Here is a 23,621-nt window from a genome sequence, read left to right as displayed (position 1 = left end):
GAGGTCACGGCTCGCTGGACAACCCTTGATTTAAAGTGTAAAATAACAAATCTGGAATCAGGTTGAATTAGGCTCTTCAGATCCTAGTCCTCTCAAAACCTGAATAAATAATAATAATTAATTCCCTTATACAATTAATGAGTTAAAATTCATTACAATGCATACACAAAACAGAAGTGGGCCACACACAGAGCCTTGGGGGGCTCCATTGTTGGGTGAGCCTCAATGGAGTATATTCAATTAAAAATGAAGAATTTCTGGCTGACATGATGCTGGATTTACATTCTTGTTGGTTCTGGAAGAACATTACAATCAACCACTCAAATTTTAGGAACATAGTCAAGCTCTTAATCCAAGCTCCTTTCTGTCATTTCATTAAGATTTTAGAGATACATTCATGTTTCACATTAGTGCATTAGTCTTATGGAGGGGGTAGGGCTATATTTGCCTCACATGAATATTGTTCCAGGGCCAAAAAATCTGTCCTTCTAGTCAAAACAATGTTCACCTGATGTCAAGCTGGCTCTATGGCATTACAGTTTACAGTAGTACATTTTCAAAACTCTTAATGATCTCACAACAGATCATCAAAATGTACTTTTTTCCAAACATTTGAGATTATTTTCAATTGTGTTAGTACAATAAACTACAGTAATTGCTGTGAGAGCTTTTAGTCATGATAAAAATGCTAAAAAATATCCCAATTACTAATTTCTTTTACCTGGTGATCACAATTGGATACCATATTCGTACAAATTTCTGTGAGCATTTGCAATATGCAAACATGGAGCAGGTTAGACTGGAAGACCTGCTGCGGATCAAAGAGGTAGACGTGGACCCAGCTAAACAGGTAGGTATGGGGCTCGATAAACAGGTGCTCATCAGAGGAACATAGGCAGAAGACAGCAGCTACACTCATTTTGTCTCTATTTGCTTCTCTGTTTCTGCCACGGGATTGGCATCCCAAGGTAACTTGGAATTACAGAAGCTTCAGTCTGGACCTAACTCTTACAAAGACTTGAGATGACCGAACACCTGAGAAGAGATGATGCCAACCCCTCAGAGCACCTCAGATGATGCCAGCTCTGAAACAACATACAAAACTACCAAATTTTGCTATAAGTTTGATCGCAACATATAATCATTGCTGTTAATAGTGTAATAGTCTGTTTGATTACATGTCATTAACTAACTGCATGATTTTTACTGTACATTTCTGCTATATGGACATCAACTTGACAGTCACTATTGATATTAAATATAATGTAGAAACTATTTTGAAATGTGGTTTCAGGCTTATCTTTGGTCCGTGTTCCTATATCTCCCACCATATTGCCCTTTCCTCAACCCAAACTCTTTGCTGCATGGAGGTGGAAGGTGTACAATTACCATCCCCATAAGCATGTCACACTGTTCACGCCTTGCAATAACTGCACCGTCATGCCCGAAGGTTTTTCCCATGGTGCTTGGAACAAAGAAGATATTCACTGATCTTGATAAAAATGTATGGACAAATGTTTAGGACAGGCTTGATGTCAGTTAATTTGAGATTCTCCTTTTAGAGTAAAGTGTTTCAATGTATTGTTTGACAATGCAACCACTTTGTAAAATAAAATACTTTCCTGTATACGTGACTTTTGATGTGTTCTTTCAACATAATTTACTTGTATAAATATGTTTTATTACGGCTTTTGTGCATGTAATCTCTATTCTGATGACTGTGTCAACTGTTTTACAGTACAGTAACATTCATTCAGCACCAGGTAATTTCAAAATGAATATGTAAAACAAAGACTTAGTAGATATCATGAAAAAATGCACCACTCACTTTTGAAAATAGTACCAAAGTAATTTAAAAAAAAAAGTGTAAATGCAATCAACAAATAGGATTCTCACATTTACATCTTTCTTATCCAAGAATGTATATCTGCTAGCTGGGTGGACATGCATTATGTCATGATCTTATTTACCTGTGTTGTCCCCTTTCAATCCATAACAAATAACAATTTTCTTTTACTTTTGTTAATACATAAGTATTTCCATATGCTATGTCCACAATCTCTTTGCAAGGCAATTCAGCAGTATACACACCAATAGATAAGATTGAAGAATATAAAGGCCCCTGGGAAGATCATGCGAGAGTAGGCATCAATGGCGTGAGTGTTTTGGATGATACGGAAGCCTCGAAGGGTCTTCTTCTTGGCTCCTGTTGCCTCATTTACCAAAGACACGTGGTCCTGTTTATCTGCAGCCTCCTCAGAGGAGACAGGAGCCTGTGTATATCCTGCCAGGCCATTAGTATCAGGCTTACTGTATGCTTCATCCAGAACCATGGTCCTTGAGTGAGATATGTCACATGTGCAGGGTAAAGGCTAAAATGGAAAAGCACAAATACTTCCATTACCATTTAGAGAACTTTTAACTTGCTTCTAGGTTGTGAATATTACCTTTATACATACAAACTTTACTGAAACTATAACTACAAGAGTATGTGTTGTATGTGTTGTCAAGCCCACATAATGAAGGTGCATAAAGGAAAGTGATGGTGAAAATGATTGTTAGCTAAATAAAGAGATTATTTGAATACACTTGAAAATCATTTGTGTATTTACCTTCTCCTTTGATTTGCGATCTGTCCCATCATGCACTGTGGTCAGGTAGTTTATGACAGCATACTCAAGTACCGATAAAAAGACAAAGACGAAGCTGACCCACAGGTAAATGTCCACCGCTTTGATGTAGGAGACTCTGGGCATGGAGGCGTTCACTCCAGTGATGATGGTGGACATGGTGAGCACCGTTGTGATGCCTAGAAGAAATGACAGTAAAACACATTATATTTGCATCTAGAACTGCTTACATCAAGAATAACTGGTTGTGAAATCCTGCACCCATTTAAGCATTCAGCTAAACAATCCCACTGTTTTGCCCATTTAATTCACCTAACGAGACTCGAGCAGGAACAGCTCGCCGGTCGATCCAGAAGGACACCCATGACAGCATGACCATCAGAGTGGCAGGAAAGTACGTCTGAAGCAGGAAGAAGAAGATATGACGACGCAGACTGAAGTTGATGTAAAGACGATTGTACCAACCTGCAGGAGATATGAAATGAGAACAAGTACTAGTAAAAGAAAATGCAAAGATTTCTGATTCTGAAGTCTGTGCAAGGACTGAACTTAAATCTTATTTCTTAAGGGTACTTTTGAGCACCCAAATCTTGAAAAATGCATCTTTAATGCATCATTTATATCAAAACTCTCATCACATAATGATTTGTGTGATTGTGTGGTTTTGACATTTCTTGAAACTTGCTAGCAATTAGCTATCTCAGTGAAGTCAGTGAACTTTGAATTTGAAGATAAAATTAAAATTCTCGAACACTGACCACATTTTGGTGATACAAAAAAAAAAACTTACCTTTAAAAAAAGCTACTCTCAAATGTTTAAGTTAATTACATTTGTATAAATAGAGGAGGAACATATAAACACGGAACTATGTTGATTGCGGTGTAATGAGCATAATCGCATTACCGTAATTACTGTATTCTGTTTCCATGAGCTTCAACTTAATCACTGCCTTAATCGCATTATGCGTACATATAAAAAGAAGCAAAAAGAAGCCACTCATGACAAAGTCCAAAGTTGCTCAAACCATGTCAAATAAACGGATTTTGCCCTTTATATGCATGCAACAAAATGGGATTTGTGCAAGTTGTCTGACATACTAAACTTAAAGGTGCAAAGTGACAGCACGTCATGCACTAGTAGACAGCCTGAAACTGAAACAGAACTGCCTATAGTTTACTATTTAAAATTAGACATGCGCACCTGTGCTGCTGTAGAAGGCCAGTCTGGAGGTGGTGTGAAACTTCTGAATGAGGAACTGAGACAGAGAGATCTTGTCATCTGTGCTCAGTGATTCATCTCCACTCTTCCAGTAGAGCATCAGGTCTTCATCAGTGTAAGCATCTGGACACACAGCAGATGAACCAATGTTTGCAGAGACTGATGTGATATTTGGCATTATCATACAAAAATGAAAATTTGCTGAAAATGTACTCACTCTCAGGCCGTCCAAGATATAGATGAGTCAGTTTCTTCATCAGATTTGGAGAAATGTAGCATTGCATCACTTGCTCAGCAATGGATGCTCTGCAGTGAATGGGTGCCGTCAGAATGAGAGTCCAAACAGCTGATAAAAACATCACAATAATCCACAAGTTCTTTTCACAACATCTTGTGACAAGAAAAGCTGTGTGTTTGTAAGAAACAAATCCATCACTAAGATGTTGCAACCCTAAACATTTGCTTTTTGTCAAAATAAGATGTCTGTAATTCACAATAAGGCTTACTCTAGTGAAAAAGTCCATCCCCTGTTGTCCTCTCACATCAAAATCCACCCACATGCTTGTTTAGGACTCTTTTTGTTTGTAAATGATGCTTGATCGGTGCATATTTCTCTCCTGATTCAGATGAGATGGACCTACTTTATATAAAGTGTCCTTAATTACTATGTATTTACATTTAAATTCATTATTTGATACAATGTACTTCTTGTGTACATACATTTTTACATTGTACTTGAAAATACCATCCTGTCATGACCATACACTCTAAAAAATGCTGGGTTGTTTTAACCCAACTTTGGGTCAAATATGGACTAACCCAACTTTTGGGTTAAAAATGTAATTGAAAAATGTAACCCAACAGTTGGGTTAGTCCATATTTGACCCAAAGTTGGGTTGAAACAACCCAGCATTTTTTAGAGTGTACCTTCTACCCAAAAGAAGTAAAAGAAAAGTTTCAATTCAACATGAACACAACAGGTAAAATGTACCTAACAATTCATTACTTTATTATTAAGTACACAGAATTTAAAGACCCCTACTGTAATTTAAAGTGGGACCATTTAAAGCCATATTATGGATTATGGGCTTATTATGTATTTTAGCTGGAAGCAACAGTTTGAATTTAATAATGTTTTATTGATGGATTTGTGTCTTTTCAACACTTAGCTTTTGGCTTCACAAAATGTTAACTGATGGACTGGAGTGGTGTGGATTATTGTGATGTTTTTATCAGCTGTTTGGACTCTCATTCTGACGGCACCCATTCACTGCAGGGCATCCATTGGTGAGCAAGTGATGCAGTGCTACATTTCTCCAAATCTGATGAAGAAACAAAATCATCTACTTCTTGAATGGCCTGAGGCTGAGTACATTTTCAAGCAAATTTTCATTTTTTTGGTGAGCTACTCCTTTAAAGTCAGGAGAATTACATGTCACTCACAGCTCTCCAGCTCTAACGTGCAGGTCTGCGTGTCCAGTGGGAATCGACTGAAGTCCATATTACATGCTGAAGTTACAGTCACCCTGAAACACACAAAAAAAAGCACTGTCAAACATGATTATGACAGCAGAATAAAAACATGTATGCAAGCTTGCAGGTTAAGGTGTGCCATGCATTTGTGTAAATGATGTTTGTTGTCCAAACCTGAGGCTGTAGAGCACATGTCCATCAGGATATACCCTGATCATGATGTTCTCCGTGGTGGTGTCATGGATGAAGGATCGTTTGGAATGCACAAAGAACACATCAGGAACCCAGATTTTCTTCACCAATCGACCATCGAAAGTCATGCTTTTATTGGTTTTACTGGGAAAAGACAATCGCTCGTCCTTCCAGTAGTGTCTCAGGTATAGGGTCATGGTGAAGTCCTGTATGAAAAGTATGCCAGGGATTGACTTTCAAGATCATTGCGTATTTCTTTACTTGTTAACATAATAAATGTTCAAATACGTTCTCCTATCCCAGTTTAGCATGCTGAAATTAAGCAACTCTAAAGCTCTATCAATACATTGTTCTATTAATCTGTTCTACTCATCTTAACCAGTCTTCTAAGAAGCTTTTGTATACTGCATCTACTGTATAATTAAGCAAGAAGGTATGAGAAGCTGTGCCATATTGTGCAAAATCACAGCGAGCTGTGGACCTCTTTAGCCCCACTACCCACTATAGTGTATAAAAAACATCTGAAATCCATGTCAAACCTAGAAATAGACAAAACAGCCCCTCAAATCCCTCAACTAATGTTTTCCTCTTAATACAAAAAAATAGATGACAACATTGTCTTCCGTCTTTAGCGACAGCTCTAGAGCTCAATGAGTTCAGTTCAGTTCATATACAGGTATATCTTATATGAGGTTCAGTAGGCTCTTTGCTTACAGGGCTTAGTGAAGGTATAGTTCTCCCAAAAAATGCTAATTCTGTCCAATTTAACCAATCGGTTGTCCAATATAGTCAATAAATGAACATCTGTCACCTTTAATTCTACATGCATGGTTGTGTTTATGTTTGACTAGCTGACATGACAGTGGTCTTGTTACTAACACCATCTGATCACGTGATCTCAACCATGACGGATGTAGAATAAAACAGCTTTAACAGTGCAGTTACCATTGATGGGGTTACAAAACTAATTTGCTTAGTCCGATTGAAACCAGAAAAAAAGCTTTTATGCAAGGTGTTGACATGCATTTCTAAAGTGCTTAAAGCCTTGTGAAATATTACCATCTGTTGGCATTACTGAGGGATGTCAGCACTTTTACCAGCCTTTATCAAATGGGATGGACTGATCCTGATTGGCTGATTCTCTGTGATGCCACTGGATTATCCTCTAGCATATTATGTAAGATCAAATCCACGCTCACTCGTAAACATCGCCACTGATATGATAAATAAAAGCATATCTAGATACATCTCTGGTGCTTTCAGAAGGAAAGGTCAATCACACACGCTGAGATCCATATATAATCCATGCAATCTCCTTGATGACATTTGGACTGCAAGTAGCCTACTTTAACGGTAATAATCACATTCTCATTACAGTAATGGGCAAAAATCATACATTATGTAAATTGTAAAGTATTTATGCATCATTCTTAATTAATTAATGCTGATTTAATTAAAAAATGTACAGAAAGGAAGATTTAAATTTTTATTACAGTTTTTTTTTCTGTGCGGACAACAGTGCAAAGCGAATGGAATATGGGTTGCTGGAGTGTGTCTTTGCATTATAAATTAATGATTCATAACAATCACTGACCAAATAATGAAACTTTTCTTACCATATCTACTTCTGAGATACTGTCCAAACTCTCTACCTGTACATCCACACCTACTGGTACTGCTGGACCTGAAGAGAAGAGAACAGTATTAGTTTCAAGTTTTTTATTTATTTATATAATTTAGCATTTTTACATTTAAAGACACTTTAAAAAAAAAATAATTATTTACACATCCACCAAATAAATGACAACATATGCAGCAGGTAAAATAAGTATTGAACACGTCACCATTTTTCTCAGTTAATATACTTCTAAAGGTGCCATTGACTTGAAACTGTCACCAGATGTTGGTAACAACACAAGTAATCCATAAACTGACATGAATTAGAATTAGCATTTTTTGGGAGAACTATACCTTCACTAAGCCCTGTAAGCAAAGAGCCTACTGAACCTCATATAAGACATACCTGTATATGCAATCCAAAGAAAATAACACAAATAAGTTCAGAAATTAAGTTGTGTGTAATAAAATAGAATGACACAGGGAAAAAGGATTGAACACATGAAGAAAGGGAGGTGCAAAAAGGCATGGAAAGCAAGACACCAGCTGAAATCTATCAGTAATTAGAAAGCAATCCTGCCCCTCGTCAGTGGAAATGAATATTAGCTGCTTCAGTCCCAACACCTACAGTACCAGGATGATGAAGATGAAACGAGGCTGGACATTTCAGCAAGACAAAGACCCCAAACACAGCCAAGGAAACTCTCGATTGGTTTCAGAGAAAGAAAGTAAAGCTGCTAGAACGGCCAGCCACTCACTTGACTTGAGTCCAATAGAAAATAAGAACTTAAGTTCAGAGTTCATAGAAGAGACCCACAGAAACTTCAAGATTTGAGGACTGTTTGTGTGGAAGAATGAGTCAAAATCACTCCTGAGCAATGCATGCGACTAGTTTCTCCTACAGGAGGCGTCTTGAAGCTGTCATTACCAACAAAGGCTTTTGTACAAACTATTAAATACATTTCAGTAGTTCAATCCTTTTCCCCTGTGACATTCCATTTGAATACATATAACTTAATTTCTGAACTTATTTGTTTTGTTTTCTTTGTATGTATGGATTACTTGTATTGTTATCAACGTCTGGTGAAAGTTTCATGTCTACAGCACCTTAAGAACTATTTTACTGAGAAAAATTGTGACGTGTTCAATACTTATTTTACCTGCTATACTATGAAACCAGAAATCCTTGGCATTCAAGTGGGGTTTACTACACTCACAGAAAAAAGGTACAAAAGATGTGATGAATTTTTTATTATTTAATTTTAAAATTATTTTTTATTATTTATTTTTTGTTAGTTTTAGTAGTATTGTTATGATTTGTTGTGTTTATTATCATTATAAAATGTAATATATATATAATATTAATGTCCGTATAATTTTATTTCATTTATTTATTCTAGTACATAAACTAAACTTTAGTTGTTCTAGTATATACAATTATTTTATTTTATTTCAGTTAATGTTTGTTTTACTTCAAGTAACAAAAAATGCCTTTTTATGGTTTTAGTTTTAGTTAACTATAATAACCCTGCTTTAAGGTACTAATATGCACCTTATATGGGGTAAATAAGACCCAAAATGTACCACAATAATATAACAATAATGCCGCATAGCAAATGTACATGTATTTAGATGAAGAGAGTGTCAAAAGAACCACCTTCCAGGCCACGTCTCCAACATCTATAGTTATTTTGTCATAGTCTTGGCCTTCTCCACCTGAGCTTTGAAGCACAAAGACCTGTGAATATTGCTTGTTCTCCATAATGGATGGACAACACAAATATCCAGTCCTTGGACACCTCTTTGGCTGAATGGAAGACTGAGTATATGTGTGAAGAATGAGTGTATTCAAATGTGTCTAAACTACATTTGAAACTGGCCAGGACTGAAAATGTAAGTCATTGTTCATCTTTGTAAAACTACACAGAGTCTCTAAGCATCTGTCTGGTTCTGATAGTCTCAGACGAGGCCATTTTGCAGCCTTTCTGTAGGCATGAGTAAAACAGAAGCAGGAGCTCATACTGAAGAAGAGCCATAGCTGTGTCTTCTTCACCACCACCTCTGTGTGCACTGACCCTCTGAAGACTGCAGTTATTTAATCACCAAGAAATCTGATGCTCCAGATACTGGGCTTCTGTTGATGGAAGTGCTCTCTGTATTGTCTCCTGAAGTTCACCACAAACTCCTTGGTTTATCTCCAGACTGATTTGATCAATTTGAGGTACAGGGGTGAACTCTGTGGGCTCTAGAGTTCAGGGTCAGTGAAGATGAGATCTGACGTCCCGTTTTGACCACATATCTCTGTTGAAAAAACAACATATGCTGGTTAGGTGTGTTTTGAAGCGTGGCAGCTGGTCCTGAGCTGGTTTAAGCTGGTCCTTTGTTGGGCATGAACTGGTTTAAGCTGGTCCTTCGTTGGTCATGAGCTGGTTTAAGCTGGTCGTTCGTTGGTCATGAGCTGGTTTAAGCTGGTCCTTAGTTGGTCATGAGCTGGGTTAAGCTGGTCCTTAGTTGGTCCTGAGCTGGTTTAAGCTGGTCCTTAGTTGGTCCTGAGCTGGTTTAAGATGGTCCTTAGTTGGTCATGAGCTGGTTTAAGATGGTCCTTAGTTGGTCATAAGATGGTCCTTAGTTGGTCATGAGCTGGTTTAAGCTGGTCCTTAGTTGGTCCTGAGCTGGTTTAAACTGGTCCTTAGTTGGTCCTGAGCTAGTTTAAGCTGGTCCTTAGTTGGTCATGAGCTGGTCCTTAGTTGGTCATGAGCTAGTTTAAGCTGGTCCTTAGTTGGTCCTGAGCTGGCTTAAGCTGGTCATGAGTTGGTTTAAGAGGATTTAAGCTGGTCATGTGCTGGTCCTACGAAACTAGCTTCTGCTCAGGACCAGCTCATAACCAGTTTATAACCAGCTCAGAACCAACTTAAACCAGCTCAAACCAGCTGCCATACTTCAAAACATACCTAACCAGCATATGCTGTTTTTTTTCAACAGAGTAATGTCTGCCTGATAGGAAATTCCAAATCCTTTTCATGCCTAAACCAGACTTTGAAAATATGTGGACACGGTTATTTGTTGGTCATGAGCTGGTTTAAGCTGGTCCTTAGTTGGTCATGAGCTGGTTTAAGCTGGTCCTTAGTTGGTCCTGAGCTGGTTTAAACTGGTCCTTAGTTGGTCCTGAGCTAGTTTAAGCTGGTCCTTAGTTGGTCATGAGCTGGTTTAAGCTGGTCCTTAGTTGGTCATGAGCTGGTCCTTAGTTGGTCATGAGCTAGTTTAAGCTGGTCCTTAGTTGGTCATGAGCTGGGTTAAGCTGGTCCTTAGTTGGTCCTGAGCTGGCTTAAGCTGGTCATGAGTTGGTTTAAGATGATTTAAGCTGGTCATGTGCTGGTCCTAAGAAACTAGCTTCTGCTCAGGACCAGCTCATAACCAGTTTATAACCAGCTCAGAACCAACTTAAACCAGCTCAAACCAGCTGCCATACTTCAAAACATACCTAACCAGCATATGCTGTTTTTTTTCAACAGAGTAATGTCTGCCTGATAGGAAATTCCAAATCCTTTTCATGCCTAAACCAGACTTTGAAAATATGTGGACACGGTTATTTTTGCAGCTAACTGTATTGCATATGCATTTGTAGCTTCCCTTTCAGACACAACATTTATGGGAGGAGAGTATTTAAATAAATCATGCAACGTGATTTGCTAAGGGCTGCGTTAGTCAGTTTACTGGTATTTGCACCATTATTTAACGCCCAAAAAAGCTTTAACCTATTTTGCACCTGATTATCATTGGCTCTGCTTGTTTGCAACAATGCACTATTTTGCACTGCTCTTTGTAGATTGTGTTCGTTATTTTGGATACTTCAAAACATACCTAACCAGCATATGCTGTTTTTTTTCAACAGAGTAATGTCTGCCTGATAGGAAATTCCAAATCCTTTTCATGCCTAAACCAGACTTTGAAAATATGTGGACACGGTTATTTTTGCAGCTAACTGTATTGCATATGCATTTGTAGCTGCCCTTTCAGACACAACATTTATGGGAGGAGAGTATTTAAATAAATCATGCAACGTGATTTGCTAAGGGCTGCGTTAGTCAGTTTACTGGTATTTGCACCATTATTTAACACCCAAAAAAGCTTTAACCTATTTTGTACCTGATTATCATTGGCTCTGCTTGTTTGCGACAATGCACTATTTTGCACTGCTCTTTGTAGATTGTGTTCGTTATTTTGGAAGCGATCTGGTTGCGTCTGTGTTCCCTGTTGAAAAAAACAGCATATGCTGGTTAGGTATGTTTTGAAGCATGGCAGCTGGTTTAAGCTGGTTCTGAGCCAAAGCTAGTTGCTTAGGACCAGCACATGACCATCTTAAACCAGCTCAGGACCAGCTTAAACCAGCTCATGACCAACTAAGGACCAGTTCATGACCAACTAAGGACCAGCTTAAACCAGCTCATGACCAACTAAGGACCAGCTCATGACCAACTAAGGACCATCTTAAACCAGCTCATGACCAACTAAGGACCATCTTAAACCAGCTCATGACCATCTTAAACCAGCTCATGGCCAACAAAGGACCAGCTTAAACCAGCTCAGGACCATCTTAAACCAGCTTATGACCAACAAAGGACCAGCTTAAACCAGCTCAGGGCCAACAAAGGACCAGCTTAAACCAGCTCATGACCAACTAAGGACCATCTTAAACCAGCTCATGACTAACTAAGGACCATCTTAAACCAGCTCATGACCATCTTAAACCAGCTCATGGCCAACAAAGTACCAGCTTAAACCAGCTCAGGACCATCTTAAACCAGCTCATGACCAACAAAGGACCAGCTTAAACCAGCTCAGGACCAACAAAGGACCAGCTTAAACCAGCTCATGACCAACTAAGGACCATCTTAAACCAGCTCATGACTAACTAAGGACCATCTTAAACCAGCTCATGACTAACTAAGGACCATCTTAAACCAGCTCATGACTAACTAAGGACCATCTTAAACCAGCTCATGACTAACTAAGGACCAGTTTAACCCAGCTCATGACCAACTAAGGACCATCTTAAACCAGCTAATGACTAACTAAGGACCATCTTAAACCAGCTCATGACTAACTAAGGACCATCTTAAACTAGCTCATGGCCAACAAAGGACCAGCTTAAACCAGCTCAGGACCAACAAAGGACCATCTTAAACCAGCTCATGACCATCTAAGGACCAGCTTAAACCAGCTCAGGACCAACTAAGGACCAGCTCAAACCAGCTGCCATACTTCAAAACTTACCAAACCAGCAGATGCTGTTTTTTTTCCAAAAGGGTTCTTAAATTCGAACAGAACTTTCCACTCCTATCTGCGCTTTTATGGGACTGCGCTCTCAGGCTAATTTGACCTGTTTAGTAAATCTGGTCCTTGATATTTTAATACATGCCGGACCACATACAGGGAGAGGAAGTGACTTGATGTATAAGAAATTACAAAACAACTCAATATAGTGTACAATCTCCCAGTCACACCAGAAATGACCAAAAAACGCCGCTCTTCTGCTTTTTCCTGGAAGGTCTTTGGCTTGATGATGGAGTTCTCTGGACATATTCAAGCACATTGCAGCAACTCGGTTCTCATTGAGAAGAGATTTGCAACCTTAAATTGCAAAGCTTATTATCTAGTGAATGCACATTTGCTGGAAGAATTTTCTGGCTGTGCTTTTGTAGTCATAACCAGCAGTCCAGAAAAAGGGCTCCAATTCCATCTTTGTAAACAATAGATCGACATTGGGGAACTTCTATGCTATTTCTAAAAGTGCTTGTCAGTCGTAGATGATATCCAGCACAAAAGCCACAATAATTACATTGAGTCAGAGCTTGCAGTCACACTCAGCGTTATCATTGCCCTCCTGAGAAACAACTACATTTTTTTTAGATAAAACCCCCACTGGGATTGACGTTCAGGTTGTGAATTTGAATCGGACTGCTGTGATAATGAAAACTGGGAAAAAGTCAGAAGCAAAAGCAATGTGTAAATTAGAAAAGCCTTCACAACATCAGCGAGTAATCGCACACCCCAGTGAGCGCTGCTGGTTCAATTAACAGTAAGTGTAACTTCCAGCCATCCAGACACTGCCTAGAAGAGATCAATCATCAAATCTCTGCAGGAACAATGAGACTCGAGCGAGAAGCTCCAGACATCAGCAGCTGAGAAGCTTCAGCAGAAGGTGTGATAGTGACGCAGATGAGACGTGGGGAAGGATTTGGACAACAAATGAGACCAAGAAAGACTTTAATTACAAAGTGATACATGTGGCACTGATCAAACTATATAACACATCAGCCTGGGTAAATCGCAAGCTTACAATATGAAAATTCATTATCAAAATATTCATTATTATTGGTTTAAAAATATGATAATCTAAACAAAGGCAGTTAGGGACTGTCAAAAGTTTCACATCACTTTCACATAATAAATATTGAAATGTCGATTCAAAAAAACATAAAATATTTCAGAATTTATTGTGACATTCCCATGTATTGCAATCATTTTAAATGACAAAACATTTTCCCAGTTTGTTTAACTGTTTTTACTGTACTCATTGTACTTGGTTACCAAGAAGATAACAGTGAAGACCTTGAAATTAAATATGAGACACATGATGTGTGAGGAAAACATATGCAATCACTTGATGTTTAAGAAAAATGTTTATTGTTCATCATTTCCAAACTGTAATTCTTTCAAATTACTGAAATGTGCAATATTTAAGATATTGTATTTGAGATCATTAAAATGCTATAGCTATAAAATTTGTCTTAACAGTTCAACTGTTAAGTGTTTAAGTGATTTAAACAAAAGTGTTTAAAAAATATTGTATTTTCTAAAGGTTCAAAGAGCCAGCTGTGTCCTCGAGACACCCACCTATGGGTGGTGTCACTAAAATATATAAAAAATTCCTACGGGTCTTTAAGATATGCTTTGTTCTCTTTAAGCAATTTTGGGGCAAAATATGAGTCTTCACATGTTTTGTAACTTTCACTATGGAATTTTGCTAAAATAGAAAAAAATCAATGATGATGATGATGATAAACTGATGAACATGTATAAATCTGTTCATAAAACTGACATTATTCGCACAATTGCAGGCCATAAATATCATATAAATAATGCAAATGACCCGGAGCTCATCTGTGAAAGATCACAGCTGAAAAGTGTGGACATACTCTTTAATATTAATATTCACTCTAAAAAATGCTGGGTTAAATATAACCTCGTACAATAAAAATAATTTAAAAATGCATAAGAAATAGACTACAATATATAAAAAATTCCTACGGGTCTTTAAGATATGCTTTGTTCTCTTTAAGCAATTTTGGGGCAAAATATGAGTCTTCACATGTTTTGTAACTTTCACTATGGAATTTTGCTAAAATAGAAAAAAATCAATGATGATGATGATGATGATAAACTGATGAACATGTATAAATCTGTTCATAAAACTGACATTAATATCATATAAATAATGCAAATGACCCGGAGCTCATCTGTGAAAGATCACAGCTGAAAAGTGTGGACATACTCTTTAATATTAATATTCACTCTAAAAAATGCTGGGTTAAATATAACCTCGTACAATAAAAATAATTAAAAAATGCATAAGAAATAGACTACAATTAGTATGGGTTGACAATATACTGTATATGGCAAACCAATTTTTTTGTGATTTTTCATGCCACTAACACACTCACACACACACACACTCACTCTCACTCTCTCACACACACACACACACACACACTCACACTCACTCTCACTCTCACGCACACGCTCACGCACATGCACACACTCACTCACTCACGCTCATGCACACGCACACACTCACTCACTCACACTCACACTCACACACACACACACACACACACACTTACTCACACACACACACACACACACACACTTACTCACACACACACACACACACACACACTTACTCACACACACACACACACACACACACTTACTCACACACACACACACACACACACACTTACTCACACACACACACACACACACACACTTACTCACACACACACACACACACACACACTTACTCACACACACACACACACACACACACTTACTCACACACACACACACACACACACACTTACTCACACACACACACACACACACACACTTACTCACACACACACACACACACACACACTTACTCACACACACACACACACACACACACTTACTCACACACACACACACACACACACACTTACTCACACACACACACACACACACACACTTACTCACACACACACACACACACACACACTTACTCACACACACACACACACACACACACTTACTCACACACACACACACACACACACACTTACTCACACACACACACACACACACACACTTACTCACACACACACACACACACACACACTTACTCACACACACACACACACACACACACTTACTCACACACACACACACACACACACACTTACTCACACACACACACACACACACACACTTACTCACACACACACACACACACACACACTTACTCACACACACACACACACACACACACTTACTCACACACACACACACACACACACACTTACTCACACACACACACACACACACACACTTACTCACACACACACACACACACACACACTTACTCACACACACACACACACACACACACACACACACACACAGGGATTTTACCTGCAAATGCTGGTCTCATAGTGAAGTCATGATCATCAACACGCAGCAGATGGTCTGATTTCACCTGATGCGTCTTAGTTTGATCCAGCATCTTCTTGAAAAGTGGACTGCAAAAGAACATCTTCAGTGCAATCTCATACACACACAGACGTCTCATGAGCACAACTATTATTCACCACTCAATCTTCAAGTTTTGAAGCAAAAACAACCTATTTAACAGTAATAAAATAAAACTGTAGAATTAATTGCACTAAACATTAAGTAGTATTTTTATATGCACACTAGTATCTATTAGCAGTTTTAACCAAACTGTATTAGTATTTCCAATAAATAATAAAAGCACTCTGGGCATTTATTAATAGAAATATTATGATTTAGAATTTAAAACATTCATGAACTCCATTCTTTTCAGTAAAATGTTTGTTCCTGAAATGTGAAATAAGTCAACCAGATTTTTTATTTTTGTAAAAAAGAGGCTAAATAAAATGTAAAAAAGACAGTAAACATAAACTGTACATAACCTTCAGTGGTTTGCAGTTAATTACAGTTGCACTGTTCTCTGGTTTAGCTGTCACGTATAGTTTTCACAATGACAACCTTTTAAACCCTTAAACTGCATAGTGAACTGCCTAGTTTGGTAGTTTTCTGAGCAGAATTTAAACTATAAAACAATTATGCAGAATTTAATTGATGAAAAAGCAAAATATATAAGGACACCATTACCATTATTTTGCCAGCACAGACAGTAATTTGCCTAATGTATTTTATTTTTTTTAAATGCACCATTTAAGAAAATGTATCAAAACTTACAAAACCACAAGCATTTTTATAATTAGACTTTATAATTAATTTATAATTAAACTGAAATAATAAGTTGAAAGCGTGTGACACTCACGTTCCGTGTTTGTGATGTTGTACAGATGTTCTCCGGAGGTTGTGCTTCATCTTCCCGCACACACTTGCGCACAGCAGAAGAAAAACAGCTTTGACAAAGCCAGACATTGTGAAGGAAAGACTAGACAGTCACCCGCGCTGGAGAGCATCTCGTCTTCCAGTCTGCGTTCATTCCGAGTGAAGGGAGTTCTGCTGAACCTGGAGCTGCACGCGCTCTGATTGGTCAAGCACATCGCGATTATTTACAACGATGCATCGAGTCATTTCAACGCTCAGTACTTACTGTCAGACGCGTCGAGTCGAACACGCAGGGGTGTCGAGACGCACGCGTTTCAAAATACAAACTATTGTAACCCGTTTAACCCCACATTTTTCCCAGACATGAAAATATCCACATGATGTGTCATTAGTAACCCTTTGAAATAATCAATCATTCGTTTTTGAATTTGTTTTGGAAAAGTGTGTGAAAAATTGTATTTTATGGTCGTGACCTGTGGGATTTATGTTTATAGCCTACTGAATTAACATATTTCTGCAGTCATAAAAAATATGATATCTTAGCCCAGCTATTTTAAGCTGTTTGATCACATTCTAGGGTTGCTATTATGCATAAGACCCTTATAAAACATTGACGGAATACTGAGATAAAAGACAAAAATACAATAAAATACAACCATCAACATATTTCAAAATTATTATCACATATATCATATAATTTAATCTGAATCTTTTAATGATCATCCATGCTTAACTGTATACCCTGCAAAAAGTTATTTTATATAAAAGTATTTTCTGGTTTTCTAGTATACTGTAAATAAAGTAACATTCTTGAATCTAGATGCATTTACTTGACAAGTAAAATGACTTGTTTTCTAAAAATAAATCCAAATTTTGCTAGTTTTTGCTTAAAACAAGCAAACATTTCTGCTAATGTAGTAAGAAAAATGATCTTAATTCAAAGGCTAAACAAGATTATTTTTCTTGCCCCATTGGCAGATATTTTTGCTTGTTTTAAGCAAAAACTAACAACATTTTGATATTTTTTTCAAAAAAAGAAACCTCAATCTTACGTCATTTACTTGCAAAATAATTGCATCTTGATTCAATAATGTTTAGATATTTATACTTGAAAACAAGGTAACACTTTATTTTGATAGTCCACTTTAGACATTCAACTAATAGTAAGTAACTTTGCAGGAAAACGGTCAAACTCAACTGTTTAACTCTAGGGGAGTCGGAAAATGAGCCTATTTTTTTTTAAATAATGGAGTGTTCCTTTAATGTCTTCTAACACTTTACTTTGATGGGTCCACAACATACAACACACTGACTGTCAACTTATTCTACTAACCCTAAACCTAACCTAATATTGTATTCTGAGAGTTAGTAGACATGTAGTTGCCAGGTTACTTATAGTTAGTATTATGTCTAAATTGGACTATCAAAATAAAGTGTAACCGAAAACAAGACAAAAATAATAAGTACAAAAATCATTTTTTGCAGATATCACAATCACAGATCACACTGCCCCACATTAAATGCCTTATATGTTGATATTATATGTAAATGATGTAGCACAATTTTACACAATCTTAAAGCCAGCTAATTTATCCAGGGTAAATGCACAAAGATAAAAATACTACATTCAGTTCTTGTGCCATAGTCTTTCTCTATGTTAGCATGCTCCCTAGATATGGCTCATCCACCCTTTAGTGTAAGTCTATAGGATTTCCCCCGTTCAGCTAACAGTCTGATAAGTTAGACATGTAACAACCCTCCATGCCACACAATTTAGGGCACCGTTCATATCCATATCATAAATGCTGCAGGGACAAGTTGTATAACTTGTTTAATATTATTACTTCAATGCTACAAAGTGCTTCCTCTTCAAGTGAAAAGAGCAAACAGTTATGGTTGAATCAAGTTTATTGCATTATTTGTCCTTTTAAACATTAGGCTAGAGCAACTACGGGTTGTTGTTTAAAGAAGTAAAACAGATGTTTTAGTTGATGTTTTAGATGTCTATCTACATAGGGCCAACATTAATTTTGTCTACAGTACTGATTCAAGATTACACAATGAGGAAAAAAAATTAACTTAAATGATTTTAGCAAATGACTGCAATATAACAAAGAGTGAAAAATTTAAGGGGGTCTGAATACTTTCCGTACCCACTGTATATATAAATACACACACATACAGTATATATTTTGAAAATATTTACACGTATTTACATGTCTATATAATTTATATTATACAGTATATAAATATATTTAATATTTAAACAACATTTTTCTGATATATGCGCATGTGAGTATTTATATATACATAAAAATATATACAGTACACATATACAGTATATACATATATTATGTAAACAAACTTTTTTTGGATGCGATTAATCATTTGACAACACTAATATATATATATATGCTTGTAAAAAAATAAAAAAATTAAATAAAACCGTAAGAGTCTTAACTGGTTGAACGTTTTCTGAAAATTAGCAGATGATTCATTAACATACATCATTGCTCTATGTGCATATGTTTTTAACTGTTTAATAGTATCACAACCATGCCTACATTACAGCATTTTAAGAGTATGTAAATGTTTAATTCTGGGATAGACAAACACACAACAGAAGCAATTCAATTTCTACAGGTTTCAGTTTTTTAGTTTGTTTCAGTCTAAGACCAAATTTTGTACAATTTGCAACAACAGACTTTCTGAAATGCATTATTTGGGAAACCGTACATAAACAATACATTGCAGAATCTAAAAACAAACCACTCATAAACATGTCTTGGTCATATTTCACCCCAAAATGGCATTGAATTTTATGAATTATATTTTGCGTAAAGAAAGCAGGAACATTACGCCCAAATTCTTATTACATGCAAAACAATCTAATTACAGTAATATGTCCAGATGAGCTGCTTTTTAAAAAAAAAAAAAAATCTTCTTAAATTAAAAGGCAGTACAATTACTACCATGATGCATAAATACTTCACAGTTAAAATAGTACATATACAGTATAATTACAGTATTAAGAACACATTACAGTAATAAGAATTTACTTTTTGAGTGGAATAATTGCCATGAAACATTACAATGCAAACAAACAAACAAAAAATCTTAATGGCCCAAAAACAGATTTTACTGTCTTCTTGTGAAATATAATTTTGCATTTTTTGGGGTGAAATCAGACCATGGCGTGTTCTTGACAAGCGTACTGAGATTTGCCCCTCCAGGTTTTGTTCTGCGAATACATCCGGAAATCTTTTCCCCTTCTGAAAACACAAAGCTCTGTCCAGGAAGGACAAACATGAGACCGGGGGTGAGCTGGATCTGGACGAGGGCAGAGCGACAGTCGTGCTTTTCAAGTGCTGTAGGAAGAGTTCACAGCTCGTAATCGAACTTATACTCGTGGGCCAAATAGATCCTGCGGAAAATGAGCGCAGCTAGCGCGAGTGTGAGGAGAACGATGAGGACGACCGAGGCCGTGTGACTGGTGTCCTGCAGGGGGGGCTGCGCGGCGGGGGACGCCGTGAACGCCGGGTATCTCGGGGACTGGCTCTGGTTCTGCGAGCGCCGCTGAAGTGGACTCGGAGCCGCTGGAATGGACGGACCCTCACTTGATGTCTGAGGAGCCACAGATGATGATTCGGCCTAGACCAGAACAAAGAGACTGAAGCTGATTACATTACATTTTCACACTACAGCTCTGGAGTACGATGCACGATACTATCGGCCTGATATCGGAATCGGCCAAAATATTGGCTTTAAATGTAAATATCGGCATCGGCCCGATATGACAAATTATGCCGATATGTCTTGCCGATAAGAGGAATGTGTTAACTCACATGTGCTCAGGGTGTGCTAGCGATTAGATCACGTCAGCAGTGTGGCTCATTCTTGAAGCAAAGTTTTGTATGAATGATGATTAGATTGACTGTTTTGGATCGCTGCATTTAATCTGTGAAAGCAGATTTGGTGTGTGATAAACAGTAACAGCACGTGCAGCGGCAGCCTCCCCCGGGTCCTAACGCCCATTCGGTAAAGAGTTTTAATTCTGTAGGGGGCGCTGTTGGCTTACTTCTAATGAAATGAAAGTAAAATACACCAATAACATTTAGACTGTGCTTCTGATTTAAAAAAAATCAAACATGACACTTGTAAAATTAATTTGATATATACCGATTTATTCATTAATGTGTAATATGTTTTATTTTTTTAAACAAAATCATAAGCTCTAAAATAAAAACTCTTTTGCTTTAAACCATCTACAAATGTTAAATCTTAAAATAAAATGTTAATGTTACCACTGCATCTCTTTGGGAAAAAAAAGGCAGCGATTGATATATAGTTTATTTAGGCTATAGTTATTTTCAAAGCTTCAATGTACTGTCAAAAAAACCTTCATTGTTGTTTATTTAATGTTATTCCATGGTCTGTCTGAATACTGGATTCTGATTGGCTGGCAGGTATGCAGTAAAACCGTTTAATGCACAGGTAGTTCCAAGTCAGTTTAATCACCGTTCCATATTAATGCGCTGCTTTAATTGATGCACACTAACCAACATGCATCACACGCACACAGAGAGAGAGAGAGAGACGAGAGAGACGAGAGAGACGAGAGAGAGAGAGAGAGAGAGATTGCTGATTGCTTTGCACACACACACATACTTGTTGTCAACACTTCCCCGTGATTTTCATTAATAAAATAGTCTACTAGATCGCTACATTATATTCCTCAGCAACGAGGTGCTAAAATCGCTGTTTTTAAAGTAATTGTTTGGACAGAAAGACACCCAGACGCAGCTACACACAACTGTCATCTCTCTCTCTCTCTCTCTCTCTCTCTCTCAAACAATCGATCGATAGTTAATTGAAATACATGCTATAATTCATTCAAATAAATGTGGCACTATTTCTCGATAGTTAATTGAAATACATGCTATAATTCATTCAAATAAATGTGGTCTTACCGCACTATTTCATCTCTGTGTCTGATTTGAAGCGGGCAGAATGCTAGCGCTAACATGCCGTGACGAAAATAACTGTCATTTTTACCCATTCGGTCAAATATTGCGCTGCAAAGAGCAATACTAGTTTTAACTTGTCTATAACTTGGCAAATGACCATGGAATAAGCGGGATAATCAATGGCTGGCCGTGCATTAAAGGATTTTAAATGCACTTCACGTCGGGTGGTTCTTTGCCTCCACGTCGTGCATTTAAAATCCCACCGGCTAGCCGTTGATTATCCCTTACCTAACAAATAAGTTCTTGTAAAAACTAACCAAAATTAAAAATATTTTGCTTATAATTTCTGCACAGGAGAGACTTGGTGTTGTTTCCAAAAAAAAGGAAACATGTCGGTATCGGTCAAAAAGAGTTGAAAAATATCGGCAAAAATCCAATATCGTGCATCCCTACTCTGGAGTCAATGAAAATCTACCAGTTTCCTCATCGTAGTATTTCCCAACCCTCCCCGGCAGCAGAATGAACAGGAAATGATGCAAGCTAACACGGTGAGAGTGCTTGAGTGTTTGTCCCACCTGCTCAGCGGATGCCGTGTCTTCTGCGTCTCTCTCTGCTGTAGCGGAGCTCTCACTGTTACTGGAAGCCGCTGCCACTGAACTGCCACTGTCTGCAGCCGATGAGCTGGATTCAGCCTGATGACACAGATTTTTCACAATAAAGTCATGAGAATTGGGCGGTAAATGTGCTTAACCATCACAATGCAAAAAGTCTTAACGGACCTATACTGGCTTAAGGCAATAACATTACAGGTAATAACATCCTGCACTGGTCAGTTTTGAGATATAGATGTTTATTTCACTGCACTTTATCTGCTTGCATCTGTAGATTTAAATTAAACACACACTGAAAGGCTATTTTTCTCCTGCATTGAGCTAGAAATCTCTACATCAGCAGCACTTTGAAGGATCTGAGGATGCTCAAATGCAGCCTGTGTGTGTTTTGCTTCAAGCGAGCAACCATGCATTTGTGTTGTGTTTTACTTTCTTTCTTTTATTCATTCATTCATTCATTCATTTATAATCATTTATTATTTAATCATTTTATTATTCCATTCAATCATATACTCATTATAATCATTTATATATTAATTTCATTGATTCATTAATTGATTAGTCATTTATATTATATTATATTATGTTCTATTCTATAGTTTTTTTTATATATTATTCTTCCATTGTTGTTTAGTCTTATGACCATGTGCTTTGAAGGGCTGTTTGTCTTCATGAATAAGAGATATGAGGGAATGTTTATGGAAACTCAATACTTGTTGAATTTCTGCTGGTCAGACGAAGTGTGTGCAATGAAACATACACAACTAAGACTATAAAAATTAACTCTGCTCCTTTTTATCATCACTTCGTCTCCTGCTTCTGCTCTTCACTGGCTTTTTCCTCAGTCAACTTCTTGGCTGATAGAAGACTGTTAATAGAGTTTTGGGTATTTACCAGACAAGACTTCCTGTTAACGGGTTTTGGGTATTGGACTACTTTGCTGAAGAGTTGTTCTGTTACCAGACAAAACTGATATTTTCTGACGGGATCTGGCATGGAGCCATGATCTAACAACTTGTATACACCAAACTTTATTCCTATCTACATTCTGGAGCTTTTACAGAGGGGTTTATATATACAGTATATATACATATACAGTATATATACACACACACATATATATATATATATATATATACACACACAGTATATATACACATATATATATATATATACACACATATATATATATATATATATATATACACAGTATATATATATATATACACACAGTATATATATATATATATACACACAGTATATATAC

At 37.2% G+C, this 23,621-nt stretch overlaps 1 protein-coding gene across 2 annotated transcripts; it reads right to left on the bottom strand.

Moving 5' to 3' along the window:
* Positions 1-1,940: 1,940 nt before the first annotated feature.
* gabrr2b (gamma-aminobutyric acid type A receptor subunit rho2b) lies at positions 1,941-21,825 on the bottom strand. 2 transcript variants are annotated; one of them, XM_016237585.1, is made up of 10 exons: positions 21,801-21,825; positions 16,760-16,847; positions 15,865-15,971; positions 7,131-7,198; positions 5,498-5,720; positions 5,293-5,382; positions 3,832-3,972; positions 2,943-3,095; positions 2,613-2,809; positions 1,941-2,372 (listed from the first exon to the last, which is right to left on the bottom strand). In XM_016237585.1, exons 1-10 carry the CDS (start codon positions 21,823-21,825, stop codon positions 2,076-2,078), a joined length of 1,389 nt encoding a protein of 462 aa, XP_016093071.1. In that variant the 3' UTR covers positions 1,941-2,075. The 2 variants fall into 2 exon arrangements, with proteins under 2 accessions (XP_016093071.1, XP_016093072.1); XM_016237586.1 differs by lacking the exons at positions 15,865-15,971; positions 16,760-16,847; positions 21,801-21,825 and having other exon boundaries at positions 5,293-5,375; positions 5,497-5,720; positions 7,131-7,202.
* Between the last annotated feature and the right edge of the window lie 1,796 nt (positions 21,826-23,621).

The sequence above is a fragment of the Sinocyclocheilus grahami genome, unplaced genomic scaffold (assembly GCF_001515645.1).
Source record: "Sinocyclocheilus grahami isolate Dianchi unplaced genomic scaffold, SAMN03320097.WGS_v1.1 scaffold519.1, whole genome shotgun sequence".
Lineage (NCBI taxonomy): Eukaryota > Metazoa > Chordata > Actinopteri > Cypriniformes > Cyprinidae > Sinocyclocheilus > Sinocyclocheilus grahami.
This window is presented reverse-complemented; position numbering and strand designations above follow the sequence as displayed.